This window comes from Arctopsyche grandis, chromosome 12 (genome assembly GCF_051622035.1).
Source record: "Arctopsyche grandis isolate Sample6627 chromosome 12, ASM5162203v2, whole genome shotgun sequence".
NCBI classification, from domain to species: Eukaryota; Metazoa; Arthropoda; class Insecta; order Trichoptera; family Hydropsychidae; genus Arctopsyche; species Arctopsyche grandis.
Genome location: NC_135366.1, coordinates 25215211 through 25238039, shown reverse-complemented (window position 1 = coordinate 25238039; position 22829 = coordinate 25215211). Strand labels below are relative to the sequence as shown.

The 22829-nt window shown below is 35.8% G+C and overlaps 3 protein-coding genes across 5 annotated transcripts in view; 1 reads left to right on the top strand and 2 right to left on the bottom strand.

Moving 5' to 3' along the window:
* The window catches only part of foi (solute carrier family 39 fear-of-intimacy), a 36376-nt gene extending 28382 nt beyond the window's left edge, over positions 1-7994 (bottom strand). Inside the window, exon 1 of the mRNA XM_077442043.1 lies at positions 7837-7994. The gene's annotated coding sequence lies outside the window, so the exon portion shown is untranslated. The remainder of the gene's footprint in view (positions 1-7836) is intronic.
* AspRS (aspartyl-tRNA synthetase) overlaps positions 1-22829 on the bottom strand; it is a 122661-nt gene that overhangs the window by 26630 nt on the left and 73202 nt on the right. The window contains exon 13 of one of the 3 annotated variants that reach the window (XM_077442053.1): positions 22702-22809. In XM_077442053.1, the coding sequence (XP_077298179.1) occupies positions 22706-22809 (104 nt within the window). In that variant the 3' untranslated portion in view covers positions 22702-22705. Of the gene's footprint in view, positions 1-22437; positions 22810-22829 lie in introns of those variants that run through there. The other 2 variants (XM_077442052.1, XM_077442055.1) reach the window with 2 other exon arrangements.
* pav (kinesin family member pavarotti) lies at positions 10789-22639 on the top strand. The gene is made up of 17 exons (XM_077442048.1): positions 10789-10908; positions 11080-11320; positions 11644-11752; positions 11828-12017; positions 12088-12243; positions 13571-13649; positions 14843-14962; positions 15042-15159; positions 15229-15452; positions 15528-15676; positions 15764-15939; positions 16964-17172; positions 17251-17397; positions 19451-19624; positions 19708-19875; positions 21841-21927; positions 22021-22639. The coding sequence occupies exons 1-17, from the start codon at positions 10898-10900 to the stop codon at positions 22186-22188; spliced, it is 2526 nt and encodes an 841-aa protein (XP_077298174.1). The 5' UTR covers positions 10789-10897; the 3' UTR covers positions 22189-22639.

The following is a 22829-nucleotide window of genomic DNA, read 5'->3' as shown; positions in this document are numbered from 1 at the left end:
ACGATGACCGAGCGACATATTTTTACCTGAGAGCGCGAAATCGCATTCGACTATAATTAGTATCAGGCCTTCCCAAACGGTGCACCATCTCGAATAGGACGATACCAAACGACTTTCTAGACTAGACGATGACATAAAAAATAATATATAAATATACTCTATTAATAAAAATACCCACATATTACATTACACAACAGAGAGAGAGTTTCGACCTTCGATATCAATTCGCCATTTCCCTGTGTAATTGTGCAGAGAATAAAACAAGACCTTGTTTACGATCATCAAACATTATTATTGTATGATATAAACACATATCCAAGTCATTAGAGCGCAACGGGTATAACTAGACAATTTGGCTAGATTGAGTTATGATTAATACATTTTTGTTCCTATGTATAAGCATCATCTTACAGAAACGGCGTCTATAATTCGTTTCTGATTAGCTGTCGTCAAAGTCGTTTCTGATTGGCTGGATTGGTCAAAAACGTTTGTGATTCGTCGGTTGTTAAATAATATTTTTTTTAAATAAATTCAATAAAAAAACAAATGAAGATTTTTTTCATAATTCGACGGTATTCTCACTATTAGACTACTTTTATTATATGCGTGATAAAATGGAAGGGATCGTCAAAAGTGGAACCGGGCGAAGCCGGGTAGCATCACTAGTACTCTATAAGAAACCGATCAGTTTATCGAGTAATATACTACTTTCGTCTACTACTTTATCTAAGTATCAACCAGCAACATAGTTAAATGGTTAACGCGTAATGCTTTAAACTGAGGGGTCATGGGATCATTCCCTGGCCCGATGTTGCTGGTCAGACCTTAGATATGTGACTCCAGGTTGATCGTTTTTTATTAGAGTTTGGTTATTTATCTAATTTCATTGTTGAAACGGTTTCATCAAATTGGCAACCTATTTAGTGTTTCTCGCAAATTCGAGTTTACAGCATTTCGAATTTGTTGATTATTATATAAATATGCTACCCACTATGTAAAAATATATTTGCCGTATATCGAATTTGTCCATGATTTTGTATAAATATAATTGTATTTGTAATATTTATAATGTAAAAAATAGGGTTTTCCTGTAGTAAAATAAAAACATAAATTATGCCGAATTGCTGATAAGTTATCAGTAGAGGTCGGAATCTGAATCTGAAGGCCGGAAACGAGCCGCCTATTGTTCCATTGTTGTAAATCCTTTGTAAAAAAGGTTCGGCAAACCTTTAACAATGCATTTACAATCTTTGAACAATAAACAGCCCCTTTAGATTCCGGTCTCTAGTTATCAGTGATAACGTGAAATCGACAAAAAAAAAAGGCACAATTCGTGAAAAACGCAAGTCCGTTGCCGATTTCACGAATTCAGTAAATTATTTGCTGATTATTAAATCGTTATTATTAAAATTCTAGACTTTTTTTTGGGATTATAAATGGAAATGGGATTATAAATGGTCACTATAATTAACGATTGATTCATGACATTTGATTAGTTCCAAAAATAACACCGGAGCGCTAGTGATGACTTGCCGATTACATGACACGAGCAAAATAATTCATGCCAGATACGTGAAATCAGGGCTTGCGTTTGCATGAATCATGCTTTTTTGCTGATTTCACGTAATCAGCAATTTCACAGATATTTCCGAAAATAATATGCGCATGCGCACTTTCGTTAGTGCAAGTGCACTCGCTAATATGACGTCACGTCGTGCGTGAACATTTCCACAATGGCCAAAGAAAACCGGTTTTGCTTGATACGTTACGGCGACGTGTACTGCTGTACATATATGAATAGATTGTGTCGGCTACAACTGTTACGTACACGTTACAAAACAAATCAATGTGTCCATATCATATTAGCAAGCAGCATAGCTCGGTCGTTAAGCTTCTGCTTAGCGGCGAGAGGCGCCGGGTTCGATCCCATGAGCTGTCCTTGATTGAAAAATATTTTTCTGAGTATATCTGTAGTGCTGCTGGATATACCTGGATATTTGTGACTCCAGGTCGATCGTTTCCTATCAGAGTTTGCCAATTTTCTCTGATTTCATTGTTGAAACGGTTCCCGGTAAAATTGGCTAAATACTATGTCACCACTATTTGAGATTGATTAACGTACAATAAAATGTATGTACCAATCATAGATGTCTCGTTAATTTGCGAGTGTCTCGTAATTCAGCGACTTGTATAATAAAAAAAAATGCTGCAATGTTTGTAATTGGCCAGGAAGGCGCATTGGGGTTACCTGTAAGGCCTTCCTGGTATATATGTAAAAAATAAATAAATAAATAAATATGGGATGTACAAAAGAATGCTTTTCCTACTGTTGTTTACGTACAGTTGCATGTCAGACTTTTAGCATTGACATGAGGATACGCCCATCATAGCTGGAGTCTATCTAAGCATGGTGTGCCGTACGATTCAGTGCGCCTTTATAGTGTTTTTTTATAATGTAATTTTTTTGCAAATCCAAAACTATCCATAGAAACACCAACCTGCAAAATACTACAAAAGGAATCCACAATTGAAAAACTACTATCACTCCATCTGGAGTGAATTATGAAACATTATTACTTTGCTTGATTTATTGCAATCTTTAAAACGCAATTACATAGGTCTCGAAGAGTTATCACATTTGCGCTCTAAGTACGCAATATATGAAGTGCAATAATAAATTATCACAATCGTTGGAGCATGTGTGCGTATAAATAATAAGCGTAAATTTTTATTGTCGTGATAAAGTAGTACGATTTTATTGCATAGTCGGTGGAGCAAACAGTGGCGTTTATTATTAAACGGTGCCATTTGTATGTAGTCTGTTTCCACGTGGGATTTTGGCGCGAAAATTAGATTACACGGCGACATATGTACCTTCTGATATCAAAATGAATACATGCAAATTTTATCCCGGGCAGAACTGAGTGATTTCGCTATTATGTATATATGTACATATATATATATACAAACTTGGAAATGATACTTCGAATCGTTATGAAATCATTAGAAAATCGCCAGTTCACAAAAACAGCATGAAATCAAAACGTTTTATTACCAATGACGTAAAATTAGAAAATACTAAAAAGGGAAAAATATTCATTTTTTTATTACTGCCGATATTAAGCAACGAACATACTTTCACAACGAAAGTTCAAACATCTAATAATAAAAAGCACTAAACTTCAAATGGCACAATAGATTTTTTTATTATTTATTTTTACACGCATATATACATACATATATATAACAGGAAGGCCTATCAGGTAAACCGCAATGCGCCTTCCTGGCCAGTTACAAACATCGGTATAAAATTTTACGAATAATTTTAACAAAGCATCATAGAGACATCTATGGATAAATTTTGACAATTTTTACTTACAGTTGCGGAGATTTTTATATATGTAAAATCGTCAAATTTCAAGATGAAAAACTCGAAATATGGACAAATTTGCAGCATTTTTAAACGACTCAGCGAAATTCGAGATGCTGGAAACTCGACAATTGCGAGAAATGGGTAAAGGCTGCCAATTTGTTGGAACCGTTTCAATGAAAAACATATAAATTAGCAAATTCTGATTATCTATCAATGTTAAACATATTTATTTATTTTTTTATTTATTTACATATATACCAGGAAGGCCTTACAGGTAAATCCCAATGCACCTTCCTGGCCAATTACAAATACAAATGCAGCATTTTTATTACAAGTCGTTGAATTACGAGACACTGAAAAACTCACAAAAATTAACGAGACATCTATGAATTGTACATAAATTTTATTGTACATCAATCAAACTTCAAATAGTGGTGACATAGTAGGTAGGAAGGATTTTTAGCCATTTTTTTTCCGGGAACCGTTTCAACAATGAAATCAGAGAACATTGGCAAACTCTGATAGGAAACGATCAACCTGGAGTCACAAATCCAGGTCTGACCAACAGCATACTCTGAAAAATTCATTTTCATTCAGGGATTGAACCCGGCACCTTCTTGACGCTAAGCAGAAGCTTAACGACCGAGCTATGCTACTGGCTATACTGGTCAATACAAGGAAAATACATCACCAAAAACATTCTATGGGTTGAGTTTTAGCATGGCATAGATCAGGCGTGCTAGCGGTTTTTTACATTTATTTATTTTTAATTTATAACAGGTAACCCCAATGCACCTTATTGGTCAGAAACATTATACATTTGCTAAAAGTATTATACAAAGTAAATACATACATACCAATTAACATCTACAAAGATATTTATGATCAAATTTGTAAATTTGCCGCATTTTATACAATTCAACCAAATTCTAGATTGCTGAAAACTCGAAAATTGCCAGAAATGGGTCAAGGTTGCCAATTTGTTGGAACCGTTTTAATGAAAATCAGATAAATCGGAAAACTCTGATGGGAAACGATCGACCTGGAGTCTCAAACTAAGGTCTAGCCAGCAGCGATCAGTGGGACTCGAACCCGTGACCACTATGCTCGAAAGCATATATGCTAAACACTGGTGCACGCTGTTGGACTAGTATAAGCTTATTAAAATTAAAATTGGCATAAAGGCAATACATACATTATACACATTTCAATGTCAAAGAACTCGACACATAAGCAATAAAAACTCGAAACACCCACATAATCAACACAATCGATCACTCTTGATGACGAGGCATCCATTCTTCACAGACTCAATTCAGCTCATTGGCAAGCATTCCAATTGAATGTAACCCGATAGAGTTTGAACCGTGGTTCAATTTTTGACTCACAATTAGTAAGAATTCAAAATGTGGTCACATTTCCATACGAATATGTATGTTTATATTTTTAGAATCGAGTACATGGCGCTGTAACTGTACCATATTTTTGACAGTAATTTTGCATTCGTTTACAAAACCACAAAATCATCACTGCGTCAATTACTGTTTGTTCGTTTTAATGAACCTGGAATTGATAATTGATCGGTCGTTTATGACGGGTTTGAAATTATACAGAATTCATGTGAATTATAATAAATATACACGTATAATGATACAAATTTCTAAAGCCCTGTTTTTGTAAACACACATATGTACATAATTAGCGCATAGTGTATTTGAATTTTAATATTGAAGGGTCATGCGGAGAAAGTATCAGCATTGTAATTTATACAATATGCATATAACTCTCATTTATGTAGATATTGAACTGAATTATTGTGTTAAACTGACACATTATTTACCGAATATGTGAAAGTGTTTTTCAAATATAGGTGATTTTGATTATAAATCATGGGTAAATATATATATAAATTTTTTTATATATTATATATTTGAAAATAGCAGAAGTCTAATTTTCAGTTCCAAAAACACTATTTCTGTTTGACTTAATTCACAGATTGTTTCTTTTAATTCGATATGTAAAGCAAAATAAACGTATTACAGGCCAATATTATTTTTAAATACTGTTAAAACGCAAAACATTATATTTAACGTTTTGCGAAATATTTCTCGAAATTAAGAAAAGTGGACATATTCCACTTTCAAATACAAAAAAGTTCATGTTTGAGTTCAGAACTAAAATAAAATATAATTAAAGATAAATGGTTTATAGCATTTCATTAGAAATGCTAATCTTATGCACGTTTTGTGAGAATTTTATTGTAATAATCAATAAGCAGTTAAAATTTTACGAGTTTAGTTAAACAGCATAAAATAATGAAAATAATATAAACTTGATTAACTTAAAATTGATTTTAAGTGCATACATTTCATATACCGATGATTCTAGAATGATTTTAAAATCGATTTTAGCTATACCGGTTATTTTTTTAAGTTTAATGTTCAAAGTTACGTTAGATGACGCACTTTGTTCTCTTTTCTTGTGGCACGTACCAATTTGATCGAGCTCCTCAACCGCATTTCTGTTAACTTGCATTTGTTGAATCTAAAATATGCTGATGGTGGTTGAGGGATTATTCAATTTGAGATCATAACATGTTCCATTATTACAATTACATTTATTTATTATTGAATCCTTTTCATTGTATTTTTAGTTCAGCCATAGTGACGACTTGGAACTACTTTGTAATGTCACTATGGCAAAATTATATAGTAAATAATAAATATTTCAGCCGTCGTTCAAACCAGAAATGATTTCAGTGTATTTTTTGGATATAATACACATCGCTTTAAGCCGTTATTGATAATAAATAAAGAAACTTTTTAACACCAATAAATTACGATTTTTTTTTTAAATACACAATAATAAGCTATTTGTATTCGTTTGGTATTTGGCAGTGGCAATAATCAGATTCACTCGGCGACAAAATTAGTAGTTTATACATATAATTTTGATTACTATCCAGTATCATATTTTTCATATTACAATATACGGTATTTCTTCTATAATACATCACATTGTATTCAACTTAGTTCCTCAATCAGATAATAATATAATAGTAGTGTATCAAATTAAAATTGAAATATCATCATCATTTAATGCCATTCACTATCCAATCGACATTCGACTCTATTTTGAGCAAATCTCATCGACCTCACCTTACATATTTGTCTAATTTCATCTACCCATCTTCCTCGTGGCCTTTCTTACAACCTTTAGCATTATCTTAGGTACTACTTAAGCACTTCTTTCTAGCCTATAAACCGCCAATAGCCATTTCAATCTCTTCATTGCATCACAATTCTCATATATGTATTCCGCTTCCTATGTCTCTACAATAAGCTGAGCTACTGCTTTAAGTGCAATGATTTGTGTAGTATATTTCAGTACTCAATGCCCAAATTTCACATCCATACATGATCAATGGCAAAACATGTTGATAAAAGGTCTTTTTCTTCGGACAAAATGGCATTTTTGATTTAAAAACGGCATTCATTCGTCCAAATGCCCTTCAACCTAATTTCATATTCTCTTCACAGCCTCTTTTTTGCCACCGGATATGACAATACTTCGTCCTAAATACATACATGTAATTATTAACTACTTATATAGTTTTGTTATCTAATGTAATGCTATTGGGCATGCAATAACTGTTCTATTTACATTCGTTTAGTTTTATTTTAAGTTAATTTGTAGTATAAATTTTCATTTATTAGCTGTATTGGGGCGAAAACACATTAAGTGGGACGTGTTTTTTTCTAGATACTTTAAAACATGCGAAAAACGCTCTTATACATGGTATACAGTCCCAAAAATCACCCCCTAGAGTGTTTTCGGTGATCTTTTATCGTTGCTTGACAGTGATCGATAACGGTGAATCCCATATTTGAAGAAATGTAGGAGAAACTTGTCCATTGCATATATGTAGATATGCATACGTGTGCATTACACCAGAATTCACTGTTTACGGTCAGAGCGGAAAGCCAAGGACGAGTGACGTCCCATACCACTCAGTGTGTTTTCAGTTGGATCACAGGTAATCGTGACTATAAGGGGAATCGAAGGGTCGACTGTCGATAGTTAATCCGAGTTTATCGCATTTCCATTGAAATATAGCTGAGTAAATATTAGAATTTGATATGGCGCCTTGCCACGCGCATGGCCGCCACGCGATCGCTTACGACCATTGTTTTTGAATGAAAGAAAAAGCGGTCGACGCTAACAAATTGCACAAACCGTACGAACTCGTCGATGAATGAGGGAAACCGGCCGGGGAGGGGAGGGGTTTTGAGGTTAGAATGTGGCGGGTCAATTGGCGTCGCAGTCCGGCGGCGAGTGGGGCGAATGGGGCGAATGGGGCGAATGGGGGCGAATGGAGGCGAATGGAGGCACCGAGCCGGCGTGCCGATGTTCGGGCGCGTACTTCGCTTCCGGTTCCGGTTACGACAGAGTCTGAGCCTCACCTGTGGCGTTCTTCCGGTCAGACAGCAGACAGCAGACGACAGACGAGTGACAGCAAGAGTGGGAGCGGAACGATTTACGCCAACACGAGAAGCGCCGACGACCGACCGCCGTCGACAGAAAGGCGACCGACCGCTCCACCACTACTGATGCCGATTGCTTTTTGGCCATAGCATTGCGTCCCTTTTGACTCTTGTCATCGGCGTTTGTATTTCGATCTAGTGTCAAATTGTACCATCTCCCTCTGGTAAATAGCGCAATTTGACTTTTGAATGTCAAATCACGCGATTTGTCTCTTGGGATTTTAAGCAGCGCGGGAATATACCTAGTATGTCTACCGTGTCCCACGGCCTATAGAAACACACGGTTGTATTTGTTTGGAAGATTGTAGGAATATAGCACAACTTGTGCTATTCCGAATCAAAACCAGTGATCTCATATATTTCAGAACAATACACAAATCTTACACAAACTCGAGGGCAACGTCTCCTTTCAGAAGAAATAGTTCATCGCTCGATCGTAAAATGAACGAAATCCAGACACGATGTCATCATGCAACTACGACACTTGACCTGAAGACAAAGGCCCCGCCGAAGGGGGCGCAGCCCCCATGGGGCCCCGCTGAGGGGGGGGGGCACAGCCCCCATAGGGCCCCTGTTGGGGGCGCCGCTCCTAATAAAATAAATAAATATATTTTTATATACATATATTTGTGCGGTTGGCCTTGTCTAGGGGTCGTGGTGTGTTCCGAGTATGTTCCGCTTGAATATAAGTGTATTCCAGAAGGGTGCGGGCATCTGTGTGACTGGGGAGTATGCGAATGTATTGACATCGATAAGGGATAGTACGCGATGTGCTATATTCCTACGGGTTGTAAAATTATTTTGTGTGCGTTTTGTTGGCGAAGATTCGCGGACTCATATGATTGAGAAAGTGCAAAAAGCATTTTTTCGTTTCTTATATAGGAAAGAGTATGGGTATTACCCACATGTTTACCCTACTCGTTTATTTTTGAGCATGTTAGGATATAAGGCCGCGCGGTTCGGTGATTATTACCCACAAAGTGCTTGCCCAAAAGTCACTAAAATCTCTATAACGGATTTTCATGGCAAAAATTGTCTTTTGGGCGATCGCAATGTGCGTAATAATCCAATGTGCCGCCTGTGTGGAAACCAAAATCGACCGCTCTTTAATTTTATCAACATTTATATAAATCGGGTCCACCTTACGGCACAAACTACGAATTGATGAACTCGTACCAAAGCAGATAAGTAGTGGGCTAGACGGTTTACGGGACAAGTATGCGTGTGCGCGTGATATTCATGAGAGGAGCCGACGAAACCATCTACCCCCATTTCTAATCTTAATTCTTTGGTACGAGTTCATTTTTCGAGTCTTCATCAACTCAGAATTTATGCCGTAAGGGCCACCGCTATAAATCATATTAATAAAAAAAATGAAGTGCATGCGAGTAGTGCAGAATTCTTACCTTGTGATAAATATTGTGTTGAAATTTTTAATCACAATAAAAATTAACCAGAAAAACAGAAAAAAAACCAAAACGTTTAGTTCTGAACAGGACCAGACGACAAAAGGGACTGCACGTTTTCAAGTTCATTCATGAAAATATAATGTTTTCACATCTAGGAAATTGTTCTTTCGATAACCAACCAATACTCAAAATTATTGAAGAAATACATCTGGCAGTCGCAAAGATAATAGAATATAAAATATCTAGATCTATGCAGACTGAAGCGATCCCTGCTATCCCGTTATTTCCCCGAATTATAGTTCGGGTGTGTTAAAAGTTGTTACTTGCAACAGCAATCTACAAGTATACAACAAGACAACCTAAATGCATGTTAAAAAGTACAATGTCTTGTTTCATATTTTTTAAGAAATATAATTTTTTTGACTCTCATTTCTTTCGGCCGCCTTTATATTTCAACCGCCTGTGTGCGTTGCACACATTTGTACATATGGTGGGTGCGACCCTGCTTGGATATAATTCTCTTGAACTTCTCGTAAATTCGTTTTGTTCTCCAGCTTCTACGTGGTAACACGTCATGCCCATCGTTGCTGGAACAGTTGAAACTTTATATTCCTTATTTTATATTGTAAATAAATAAATTGTCTTATTTTTATGTGATTAATTCCACTGTGTTAAATTATTTTTCATTTTCACTTGCTATAAAATAAATACTATTTCAATAATTTTATTGAAAAGATACATCGTGAGCCCATTTTATGGGACTCAAAATATGTGTTCTCAATAATAAAGAGACATATGAAATTAGGATAGAGTGCATTCGGATGAATAAATGTTTTTTATTAAATCAAAAATACCACTTTGCCTGAAAAATTTTTTTGAACAATGCTTTCTGCCGGTAATAACATATGGATGTGAAACTTGGACATTGAACACCAAGACACTGCACTATGTCCAATGCACTCAATCGTATGGAACGCTGTATGCTGGACATACGAGGAAAGACAGATAGTGAAATACGTGGATGAGTATTACAAGGGCCGGGCCACATGTCTTAAAGAATGGATGAAAGGTGGACAAAATAAGTTTTAGAATGGTACCCGAGAGGGTGTAAATGGGTAAAAGAAACATAGGTAGTGGCAATTAGGAAAATGTTTGGGGTGAAATGGATGAGAGTTGCGCAAAACAAATACAACTGGAAGCGTGCTAAATAGGCCTTCATCTAACAGTGGATGTTGAATGGCTATAAATAATGATGATGAGTAAATAAAGTTCACAAGATTAATTTTCTAGCGAATGAAGATTAAAGCTTGAGGATCAAAATTTCTAGCGTAAATAAATTTACACAAAATTTATAATGTTAAATCCTTAATTTAATGCTAACTATTAGCATCAATTTACCGCAAAATAAACGAATGCATATTAAATTATGGCAGCACTCTTATGGCCGTCGAAAGGGCTGTTACGGGCATCGCGTGTAACGACATTCCGCTACGGTTTGAAACGGTCATCAGTTGCGACCGTTTGACGTTTAGTTCCGGTAGAAAACAAACCGTGGCGTCTCATTCAACACCATGAAACCCTTGTAAGACATCCCTTAATTAATAATTATTCATTTTTTAACCGTACGACGAGAGTTAACGCGTCGAAATATATATTTATCTTTGTCTACCTACGTGTAGTGTAACGGTCGTTAGCCACCCAAATCTAACATACTTTTTTTGTCGTTGACTCATCGGAATGATTTCAATTTTAGCAGACCTAAAACGCCGGGGAAGCTGACCAAACAGAACTCCAAGGAGAACATCGTCAAAGACCCGGTTCAGGTGTACTGCAGGGTCAGATGGACTCAGGAGATCGATGTTAATTCTTGTATGAGAGTAGTCTCCCCCACATGCATTTGTCTCACGCCCCCCGAAAACTACAGGGGCACTAATTATAAACCCATCAATTACTCATTCAGAGAGGTTTTCACGCAAGACGGCACACAACACGATGTAAGTATAAATGGACCACTTCTAAAGTAATGTGTTATGCTTCCGAGCATAATTAAAATTTCGTAAGATTGTTTAAATTTGAATATATATATATGTAATTTTAATTCACACCTGTAAGTATTTTAAATAATGATCTCTCTTTTGATCTAATCAGACTGTGAAATTTTAACTTCATTATATGGGAGTATTATTATATGGAAAATTCAAATTGTACAAACGTACACTTTCAATGAAATATTGTATGTTCTTTGATGTATATACAATATGTTTCAGAAGTGAGTCATTAACTTGTTATTTTAATATATTGTATTCTTTGTTAAAAGGTTTTCAATAAAGTCGGTTTACCCCTCGTTGAGAATCTCATCAAAGGAAAAAGTGGTCTACTTTTCACATATGGAGTCACCGGAAGTGGAAAAACCTTTACAATGACAGGTAAGAATCGTACAAATTCTCATTTTCAATTTACTAACTAAGCAATGGATTATTAATCACAAACTTATATCAAAGGTGAACCGAGCAACGCCGGTATAATGCCTCGTTGTTTAGACGTAATATTTCGCACAATTGACACGGTGCAAGCACGCAGGTTCGTGTTTACTCCGGACAAAATGAACATGTTCGAAATACAGGGTGACGCTGAAGCGGCTCTCCAACGTCAACAACATCTTCACAAAATGACCACCAGATCGACCAGAAAGTAAGATCGGATTCACATTCGAAATAACACTTCAACGTGGCTTGTTTTTAAACGTGTTTTTGCTTTTTAGGAATAATTCAAATCCGGACTTAGCACTGAGTGATTCCAATTCTTCCAAGTTGCAAGGAATAGACGAGGATTGTCTGTATGCCGTCTTCGTTACGTACATTGAGATTTATAACAACAACGTGTACGATTTACTCGAAGAAGGAACACTCGGAAGAAAGTGAGTGAAATTAATCAATATGAGATTGTCTTTTACAATATGCTTTTATATGATGTAGCGATTATATAAAATATCTAGGAATTGACATAGACTCGAGACTGAATTTTAAGGTACATGCTGAATACATAATTTAAAAAATGGCTAGAAAAGATGATATCTTATGTAGGTTAAGAAATATTTTTAGTAGAAAAAGTAAAGAAATTAAATAAAACAAAATAAAGCTATGAGAGGTATTTTGAATGTTAGTAGATTAAAAAGTATTAGAAGTATGTTGGATGAATTGGGATGGATGAGTATTAGAAATAGTTTAAATGTTAGTACATTGTATTTTGTTTATAAGTTAGATCATAAGTTATTACCGAAGTATTTCAAGGATTATATAATAAGAAATAGTGATATCCATAGTTATTATACTAGAAATAAGAACAATTTAGCTGTAGGTAGAGTAAGGCAAAAGATGACAGTGGGTGGTGTCTTTCACAGGGGTGTGTTCATGTACAATGCCCTCCCTGAGTGTGTCAGGTCTTTTAAGAGGGTTTGGTGCATCGTATTTTGTATTTTGTTTATAAGTTAGATCATAAGTTATTACCGAAGTATTTCAAGGATTATATAATAAGAAATAGTGATATCCATAGTTATTATACTAGAAATAAGAACAATTTAGCTGTAGGTAGAGTAAGGCAAAAGATGACAGTGGGTGGTGTCTTTCACAGGGGTGTGTTAATGTACAATGCCCTCCCTGAGTGTGTCAGGTATTTTAAGAGGGTTTGGTGCATCCGCTCTAAAATCGCCAGATTAACAGAACGGCAGCTTTAAACGTAATTCTCGTTTTCTCGAATGATAGATTGCACATCAGATGACGAGTAACATTTCGATGTGCACAGATGCGATTATTAAGATTGAGTTGGATCTTTCTGGCGAGTTTAATAAGGCTTGATTCGGAACTTATCGAATCTTGCCTTATTAAACTCGCCTGAAAGATCCAACTCAATTTTAATAATTACCATTTTAATAATTGCATCTGTGCACATCGAAAGGTTACCCGTCATCTGATGTGCAATCTATCATTCGAGAAGATGAGAATTGCATTTAAAGCAGCCGTCCGTTAATCTGTCGTTCAATTTGTCTGGCGATTTTAGAGCGGATGCACCGCATCCTTTTTATTAAGACTGTGGATGCATTCTTGCGAGGTGCAAGGAGACACCTCTGTGAGATTTAGTATTTTAAATGTTAAGAGTTAAGTAATTAAGAATGTATTTGATTAACAATAGAAATTTTTATTAAATTAGCTAAATAACTAAAATTATATAAATAAATTTGATTTCAGGAGTCCTCAAACTAAGATCGTACGAGAAGACGCTATGCACAACATGTACGTTCACGGTGTAACAGAAGTGGAAGTCAAAGTATGCATATTTTCGCTGTAGCACTTTTTTAAAAACTCACCTTTTTTATACACACTGCAACGGAGACTTAATCAATCTTTACTGAGTTTGACCCACTGAATTTGAATATGACAATAACTTTTGTTTGCTTGCTTTCGTTTTAGAGATATGAGCGTTTTAATAAAAATGGGCAATTTTTACAGATTTTCGGCTTTTGAAGACTTTAATTCAAGATCTAGTATAGCTTTGCCAAAACATAGTATTGCAATCAATAGTCAGATGTTTTTTCTATTGATTGTAATTTTTTTATTGCTTTAAAATAGGTATAGTATTGTTGCGTAGGGGTGGGTGGAGGATCCAAGTAAAAGGCCAAAGTCGTTTCACAGCATTTATTGGTGATTAAGGAGATACACACACTGGCAGTGCTCCGTCCAGATTGTCTTGATATCGCCTAAGTACCTCCTTATAACGGACAGGTCGATCAGGGCATCTTCGACGTCCGGTTACTTACTCGGATGTGCAGTCCCACGCTTTGGCGTTGTTAGTTCTAAGAACTCCACGGGAATGCGACCGAGTGCCGCTATCGCCGCTAAGTGCATTTAGTGGTTTCTCATTGTTTAGCCGACTTGCACTTAAGCCTGGAGATAATCCTCGAAACCAATTATAACGGCGGCTCTTTTTAGCATACGCTACAGTATAATTAATTATCTAGCGAATTTTAAAAGTAAAAAAAAAAACGGTTGGTTTTCAATCTCAATATTTTTTTATTTTATTTTATTTGAACGTACTAATTCGAGCGGTAAATGATTTCATATTACAATAAATATGAAGTAGGAAAAATATGTGTAAAAAAACAGTACATTTTTTACTTTTAAAATTCGCTAGATAATTAATTATAAGTATTTCAAAGCAATACAAAATTGCAATCAATAGAAAAAACATCTGATTATTGATTCCAATGCTCATTTTTTGGTACAGCAATACTAGATTTTGAATTAAAGACTTCAAGAGCCGAAAATCTGTAAAAATTGTCCAATTTTTTAAACGTTCATATCGAGAGCAAGCCAACAAAAATCATTGTCATATTCGAATTCAGTAAGTCAAACTCAGTAAAGATTGTTTAGTCTCCGTTCTGGTAATTTTTATTGTTGCTCTATATATATGTACATATATAATATATAACGAATTATTTGATTAATTTATTTTTTATTTAGACACGTGAAGAAGCCTTGGAAGCATTCTATAAAGGGCTTAAACGGAAACGAATGGCTCACACTAGTTTGAATGCCGAATCTAGTCGAAGTCATTCCGTATTTACTATAAGACTCGTTCAAGTAATCAATTATAACATATTTAAAATGCATATATTATTTTAGTTGACTATTTGATTTATTATTATATTGTTTATTTCAGGCACCCGTAGACAGTATGGGAGAGAATATTGTACAAGATAAAAAAAATATAGTAATCAGACAGTTGAGTTTGGTCGATTTGGCCGGCAGTGAAAGAACGAGTAGAACAAACAATACAGGTTTTTGATTAAATCAAATTTTACCATATTTTAATTTACGTTAGATAATGTATGACGCATGTTTTAAAGGTCAACGTCTACGTGAGGCGGGAAACATCAACAACTCCCTGATGACGTTGAGGGCTTGCTTGGAAGCCCTTCGCGAAAACCAACAGGTCGGAGGCATCTCTAGAATTGTGCCGTATCGCGATGCTAAAATAACACATCTGTTTAAAAATTTCTTCGACGGAGACGGACAAGTCAGGATGATAGTGTGCGCCAATCCCAGCTGCGAGGACTACGATGAAACTTTGGTACTTGATTGCGCCGTGAAAACGCATCAGCTTTGGTCGAATGTGTTGTTTTGTACGTTTGAATTTTGATTTTAGCAAGTCATGCGATTCGCCGAGGTCGCTATGGAAGTTGAGGTGTCGCGACCGAGAGCACTGATAGACATCGGCGCTGGCATGACCCCAGGTCGGCGCAAGGCAAATCTACTCTTCAAACAAGCTCGCGAGAAGATTTTGTCCGATGGAAGGTATTACATATATCATTGATTTTCTTATTTGTATGTAATTTTATTATTCGTATTGAAAATGTATTCATCGTATATTATAAATTTCAGAAGTGAAGCCAATAATTTGGAAGTCGATTTAGCGCTGGTTTATAGTCTGGGGGGTGATTTTCCAAGTTTGGAATTGGGTACTACTCAAGCGGAGGAAACAATCAAAAAGTTGGTGACACATCTTGAACTGCGGCTGCAAAGAAGGAAGGCTCTACTTAGAGATAAGGCAGTGCGAGGTGTGTTTGGATTTTATTTCAATATACATACATGCATTACGTCTGTATAGCCAGCAGCATAGCTCGGTCGTAAACCCTTTGCCCGCAGCAATAAATATAGCGAACAAGCCCTGTACGCGGCACCTTTTTCGCAAATTTGGCAATCGAGTTTTCGACCTTAAATACAGATTTTAATATTTACTCAAGTAACCAGATATGCTAATTAACACATATAGTATTATTTTAAACAATAAAATACATAATATATCTCATAGTTTTGGATTAATTGTCAAATAATCAGTCTTCATAATTGTATGAAGACGTGACGTCACATAAACGAGGTTTCAGTATGGTTCCACAAGAAACTAATTTTTGACTGGTATATATTCATTTTAAGCAAATTGAATAGACGGCATTCAACTCTCAGTAATATATTCAACCAATTTTGAACCTTAAAACAGTTGAAATAGGCGCATATAAGCCTCAAAATCCCGTGCAAAGTTCAGAAATTCTATGGAAGACCGCCGCGCTACAGACTTGTCGCCCAAAACTTCCATAGAAGACGGCCGTGGGCAAACGGTTAAGCTTCTGCTTAGCGTCGAGAGGCGCCAGGTTCGATCCCAGGGCCGGGCCTCGAGTGAAAATGAATTTCTCAGAGTATGCTGTTGGTCAGACCTGGATTTGTGTCTCCGGGTTGATCGTTTCCTATCAGAGTTTGCCAATTTTCTCTGATTTCATTGTTGAAACGGTTCCCGGATTTGGCTAAAATCCTTCCTATACAATATGTCACCTATAATTTCATACTCTGATTAGTGTGCAATAAATAAGTTTGTGTACAATTCGATACATGTCTCATTGATTTGCGAGTTTTTCAGTGTCTCGTAATTCAGTGAGTTATATAAAAAAAATGCTGCATTGTAATTGTAATTTGTAATTGGCCAGGAAGGCGCATTGGGGTTTACCTGTAAGGCCTTCCTGGTATATATGTATGTAAATAATAAATAAATGTATGTAGAATGAATATTAATACAGTATATATTTTTAGACGATAAGTTCCGTTCGAGACTGGACGAGTTGATGAAAGGAAATTTGATGGCCGGCAGTGAAGTGGCTACTATTCGTGCTCAGTTGATGCAGGAACGGCAAAGGAGTCAGGCTTTGGAAGGTCGACTCATGACCGCGGAAAATATCGCTGCTGATTTACGTAGACGGTTGACCGATTTGGAGAAAAATTGTGACAACCTTCAACAAGAGGTTTGTTTTCAAATTAAATGTGTGCATTTATTTCATGTTTTGTGAGTGTTTTGATTGGTAATAATTGTGATGTTCCAGTTGAGTGATAAAGATATGAAACTCAATCAAAAGACGATGGAGAAAGAGAACCAGAAGAGAAGGTATTCGCAGAAGATAGCCAGCGAGAGGGATAAATTGGAAACTGCATTGAAAGTCAAAATGTGGGAGGAAAAACATAAAAATCAGGTATAAATATCATGACGAATCTATCAGTGTAACAACTATATACTATATACTAGTACCAAATGACATATCATCGCATGGGTGTTGGCATATCTACCTTGACATATCTACTTTAGTATGCGATCTACCTTCGCGTTTTTACTTTAATATGTGGTCTCGGTTCTCGCTTGTGAAACTGAGACTGAATGATACCGACTAGTGCTTCCAATCCCGGAAGATCACTTCAGCACCGGGATTGCGGTGCTGGGAATTTCCGATCCCGGGATCCCGGTGCTAGCACCGGGATTTCAAATGTACAAGAAAAAAAAGTTCAATTGCATGTTTTCATATTTCAAAAACGTTCAATTGCATTTTGCAAACTCTCCCGATGTTTCACGCAAAAAATACTTTCATATTGGCGTACTAATTTTGATAGTTTGGCTACATTCTTTAAATTTTCGGTTCGCATCCATAAATTTCTAAGGTTAAATAAAACACATCCGAAAATGTAATAAAATAAAGTAAAAAACATCGTTTTGATTCATTGATTCGTTTGGTCAAATAGTTTGTACCGTCTAGTAATTATTCATCGAAACAATCCACCTAATATAAAAAAACTCCAATTACATTTACATACTTTATGTAAAAAATTCGGATGTGACCAACCTATGACTTTATCTATGTATTTGAGGAATATAAGGATAAAAAACCAAATTCGATAAACGAACATATGTACATATATGTACATACAAATTTAAATTGTATTGAAAATGCATGTACATATATGTACATGCATTTTCAATACAAATTGAACACAAATGTAGGAAAACTTACACAAGACTAAAGTTCTACTTCCGTTCTACGAAAGTTCTACGTTCTACGAATTCCGTAGAGTTCCGTAAAGTTCTACGAATTCCGATCAAAATCGTATCAACTCTATGTTAGTATAAAAATAATACAAATATAAATTTTCAGCTAAATATGTTCAGGGCGTGGAAAGAATCGTTGTCACACACATTTCTTTTAGATCACGAAAACGTGATCAGTGGTCGATTCTGAGTTCTAATCAGTTAAAATATGCTTCAAATATCATTTCGGTTGAGCACAATATCTGTGACACAATACAGGCCGTTCATACCATTTCGTGGAAACGACAAGCCGGCGTCGAAACGGGTGGCAAACAAATGGACTATGGCTGTCATTGCTCATCCCACCATTGTTCATTATATAATGTTGTTTTCCATATTATTTTTGTAAAAATAATATTTTTAAAGAAATTTCTGCCAGCACCGTAATCCCGGTATTCAGACTAGTTTCAGCACCGGGATTCACGGTGCCAGAAAACACCGGGATTCACGGTGCCAGAAAACACCAGGATCCCGGTGCCCGGGAGCGTCAGACATGTGCTCCCGACTTGGAATGGGTGACGCTAGCGTCAGATGCGCTGCGCGCACACTTACACACATCCCACATTCAATCATCATTTTGAACGGGTTGAATCGGTGAGCGTGCAAAGAAATGTTATATTAATAGAAGTGGCTTTAGGCGTTATATTGTTGTCAAGTGACGATTGTCCACAGACAATCCTAAATAATTTTAGCATCAGTCGTATTTGATGCTTGGTGCTCGACGTATGTCCGATAAAAACTTCTCTGTTTGTTTATATTACTCGCAAGATGGGCAAGTGCATCGTTAAAAATTGCACAATGCATTCAAAAACACATAATAAACAACATGGGATACATTTTTACAAGTAAATTGATCTGATTGTATTCCGTGCGTTGTAGCGTATTTATAGAGACGTACTGCGTAATATTGACTACAATTATTTATTCGTAAGGGCCCTTCTATTGTTATTATTACATTTCTCTGTGCTCGTGCCTATAAATTACCTTACATTATATTTACATATAACATTATTGTTATATGTAATATTCCTTTCCAAAACCACCCGTTTAAATCAACAGGCACAACTCTGGTATATATTTACATATAAAATGAGTCACAATAGATTAAATTTCACACAAATATATAAAAATTTCAATTTTCAATGTAACAATTACCATTTTCCTTTCAGAAAGTGATTGAAGACAAGGAAAAGAGGATGCGCTTAGCCCAAGAGATTCTTTCTAATGGCCAAGGAGTACCAATGCAAGACGAAGTCGACAGTAAACCTTTGATGAGTGAGAGAAGCAACGATATCTTAAGCACACCGGTAGCTACACCGAACACGCTCCATCCGTCCCGAAGGGTATAATTTTCACCACACCAAAAACTTGTTTGAAGACATAATATCAATAATTTTTTACTAAATTCCGTTACGAATATTATTAGGGGGTGGCCGTATCGAATCCTCGGCACAGACGATCGCTATCAGCCGATGGGACAAACACCAAGGAGCGTTGGATCGAACATTTGCCAAACCAATACGTGCCGACGGGAACCGCATTCAAACTCCTACTACCGAGAAAGAAATCCTTGAACAGAGTCATCAACATCAAGGTGAGTGCTGATTTATACGCCGACTTCAAGTTTCGTACGTATAATAGCAACGGCGTAGTGCACTATTGCATACCGGTAGAGAGGTCATGGGTTTCCGGAAGTCCCGGCCAAATACGCTGCTGTTGAGGTCTCGTGCTTATTAAAAAAACATAGATCGACCATCTCCTGTTGGAATTTCGAGTGCTGAAGTCATTTCTGTTGAAAGACCGCCACGCTAAAAATTTCGCCCACATTTCCAATTAGAATTATTTAGATATCGAATAGAAAGCAGGTATAAAAATTGTAGTTAATCCAAACAAATAGATAACTACCATCGGGCATTTTGAGTTTTGTAAAGGTGTGCTTTGACTCTCTAATATATCTTGCAACAATATAAAATAAACAAAAGAAGTCTATCAATGAATGTATTTTTTCCAAAACTAGTTCCATCTTCTTCATTGTTGTTAAAATGTAATGCTCACAATCTAAATGCTAAGCCACAATCTAAAATACTCAGCAGTTAGTGATTTCCATCGGGGAAATTCTGCTATGGTTATAAATACAGAAATTCCGGTGTAAACCAGTCTTTATAAACGTTGACAAATGAATGACATGAATTACACGACCCATGTTCAATGCTACCTGGAAAAGCTTAGCGGGGTAGTATTCTTGTTTACTTTGTACATATATGCTCAAAATACAACTACTTTTTAATACATGAACTTTTTGGCAAAACGCCGATCGGCGTTGTTCTGCAGTCAAAGGGTTAATGAATGTATTTAGTTCAATCTTCTTCAATTGTTAAATTGTAATTCTCTTAAAATTAATAAAAATCGATCGCGTGACATGTATTGAGAAAATTCCGGTATATATATTAATAAATAAGTGATGCTTCTTCCAATAATCACCTATTCGGTTCAATTTGATCGTTCCCATGTGCAACAAGAGACCAAGCCACAGTCTAAAATACTCGGCAGTAAGGGATTTCCATCGGGTAATTCTGCTACGTGTAAACGAATCTTTATAAACGCAGACAAAACAATTGTACGGATTACACGACTCGTGTTCAATGCATTTTTTTTTCAATGTTACCTGAAAAGGCTTAAGAGGGCTGTACACCCAAAACCTTAATTTTGTTACCGTTGCTTTCTTCGATATATATATTGAGTGTATGGATATATTGAGTGAATGCGAAAATATATATCAATATATATATTGAGTGAATGCGACAGTTGCGCTTCGACCAGATAAAACGTATTTTAAATTGACAAAATCGAGGTTTCGTATTCTTTTATTTTCTTCTCTAAAACTGGACCAATTTTTAAAAAAAATTCATCATCGGTATAAGAAAAATACTTTCTGTGCATCTATCGGCGTATTTTTTTAAAAATCGACTGTTAAATAAGCACGCTGGACTCGTTTCGTGGGTGTAAAAAAAGGCGATTTTATAGATGTTTGGCAGCTCCTAGCTCCCATCAAAAATAATTAATCAAAAAAATAAAACGATAGATGCACCCCAATGGTGGATATCCATAGCATATTAAAAATTAATTTCTCTAGTGCCATAATTGAGGAAGGGAGAAGTATAGTACGTTTGTATGGACAAGGTACTGCTGTCCAGCCCTCTTAAAGGTAGTATTCTTGTTTATTTTATATATTATATATGCGCAATATACAACGCACATTGGCATTCTTCAGGCCCATAGATCTGTCAGCAAAACGCCGTTCGGCGTTGTTCAGCATTGAAAGGGTTAATTGTTGGGATGGATCCGATGAATCGGTATCCTCAAATTTATTAGTTATTAGCATCTCGAATTTGTTGAATCTTATAAAAACGCTACCTACATCATTTATTTCTCGCAAATTTGCTGTATATCAAAATTAGTTGATCGTCCATAGATGTCTCTATTGTGTTCTATGTCCTGTTATGTTTAAAAATTGTTAATACTTATGTACGAAAATAATCTAACCAATTTGCGATTGCAGGATATAACAAACTCGAAAGTTTCCAACTATTGCCTCATATCGCAGGAACAAGATACAGACGGCGAACTCGAAATGAAGGTGTTTAAAGTGAGTACGATTTGAATGTTACATGCATATGTACAAGAAAATGTGTTGTATTGTGTAAAAAGTGTGTGTATTATAACAATGGTTGATTTTTAGGGTAATGTCGTGCCGACTTGCAGCGGCGGAGCTCAAGTACAGTTCAACGATGTGGAGATGCTGAAGCAGATGGGTCCGTTGGCGACTCCCGGCAAGAAGAGGGAAGGTTGCGAAACGCCGATGAAGAGGTTGCAAGGTGAAAATCAGTGGAAGAAACCGAGAGTGTAAAACTAACTGTTCATGTGTATAAATATTAATGTATGTACTTAATACCATTAGATTAATCGATTTACATACGTCCAAGCTTAAAAGGGGAAAGTTGAGCGATTATGAATATAACTATATATATATACGTAATATATAATATAACTTTCATTCCTTATATAATTATTTTTTTTTATATTTAATATTAACGAGATGTATACCACATTTTAATGTCTCTTAGATTTTGTTATTTTGTGTTTTAACCATTTTTTTGTAATGACTACTTATATTATCCTTTGTTATTATTATTGGCTCTATGCAGACGTATTACATATTTCAATACTCATTTCTTACAATATTATGTTAAAGGACTCTTTGCTCAAATTAAACATTCAACTGTATGCAAAATTTGTATTCTTTTACGTTATAACAAAATTTATAAACAGATTAAAAAAAATAATAAAGCATATTTTTCAAATGGAAAAAAACTTCACATGTTTGTGTAAATGTAAAAAAAAAGATGGCGATGCAGTTCTTAGTCTTATGGTGTGATTCTTTTGGGATCACGAGGGAACATGCTCGTCTTCCTTATATTGTCCAATCCCAAATATAACATCACGACTCTTTCTAATCCGATTCCACCTCCTAAAATTGAAAAAAAAAAT

Bases quoted from the DNA above. Each gene is read 5' to 3' on its own strand.
- pav (XM_077442048.1), top strand. The intron at 15,160-15,228 runs GTTTTTGATTAA...CATGTTTTAAAG, and splicing joins GAGTAGAACAAACAATACAG to GTCAACGTCTACGTGAGGCG. The intron at 19,876-21,840 runs GTGAGTGCTGAT...TTGCGATTGCAG, and splicing joins ACAGAGTCATCAACATCAAG to GATATAACAAACTCGAAAGT.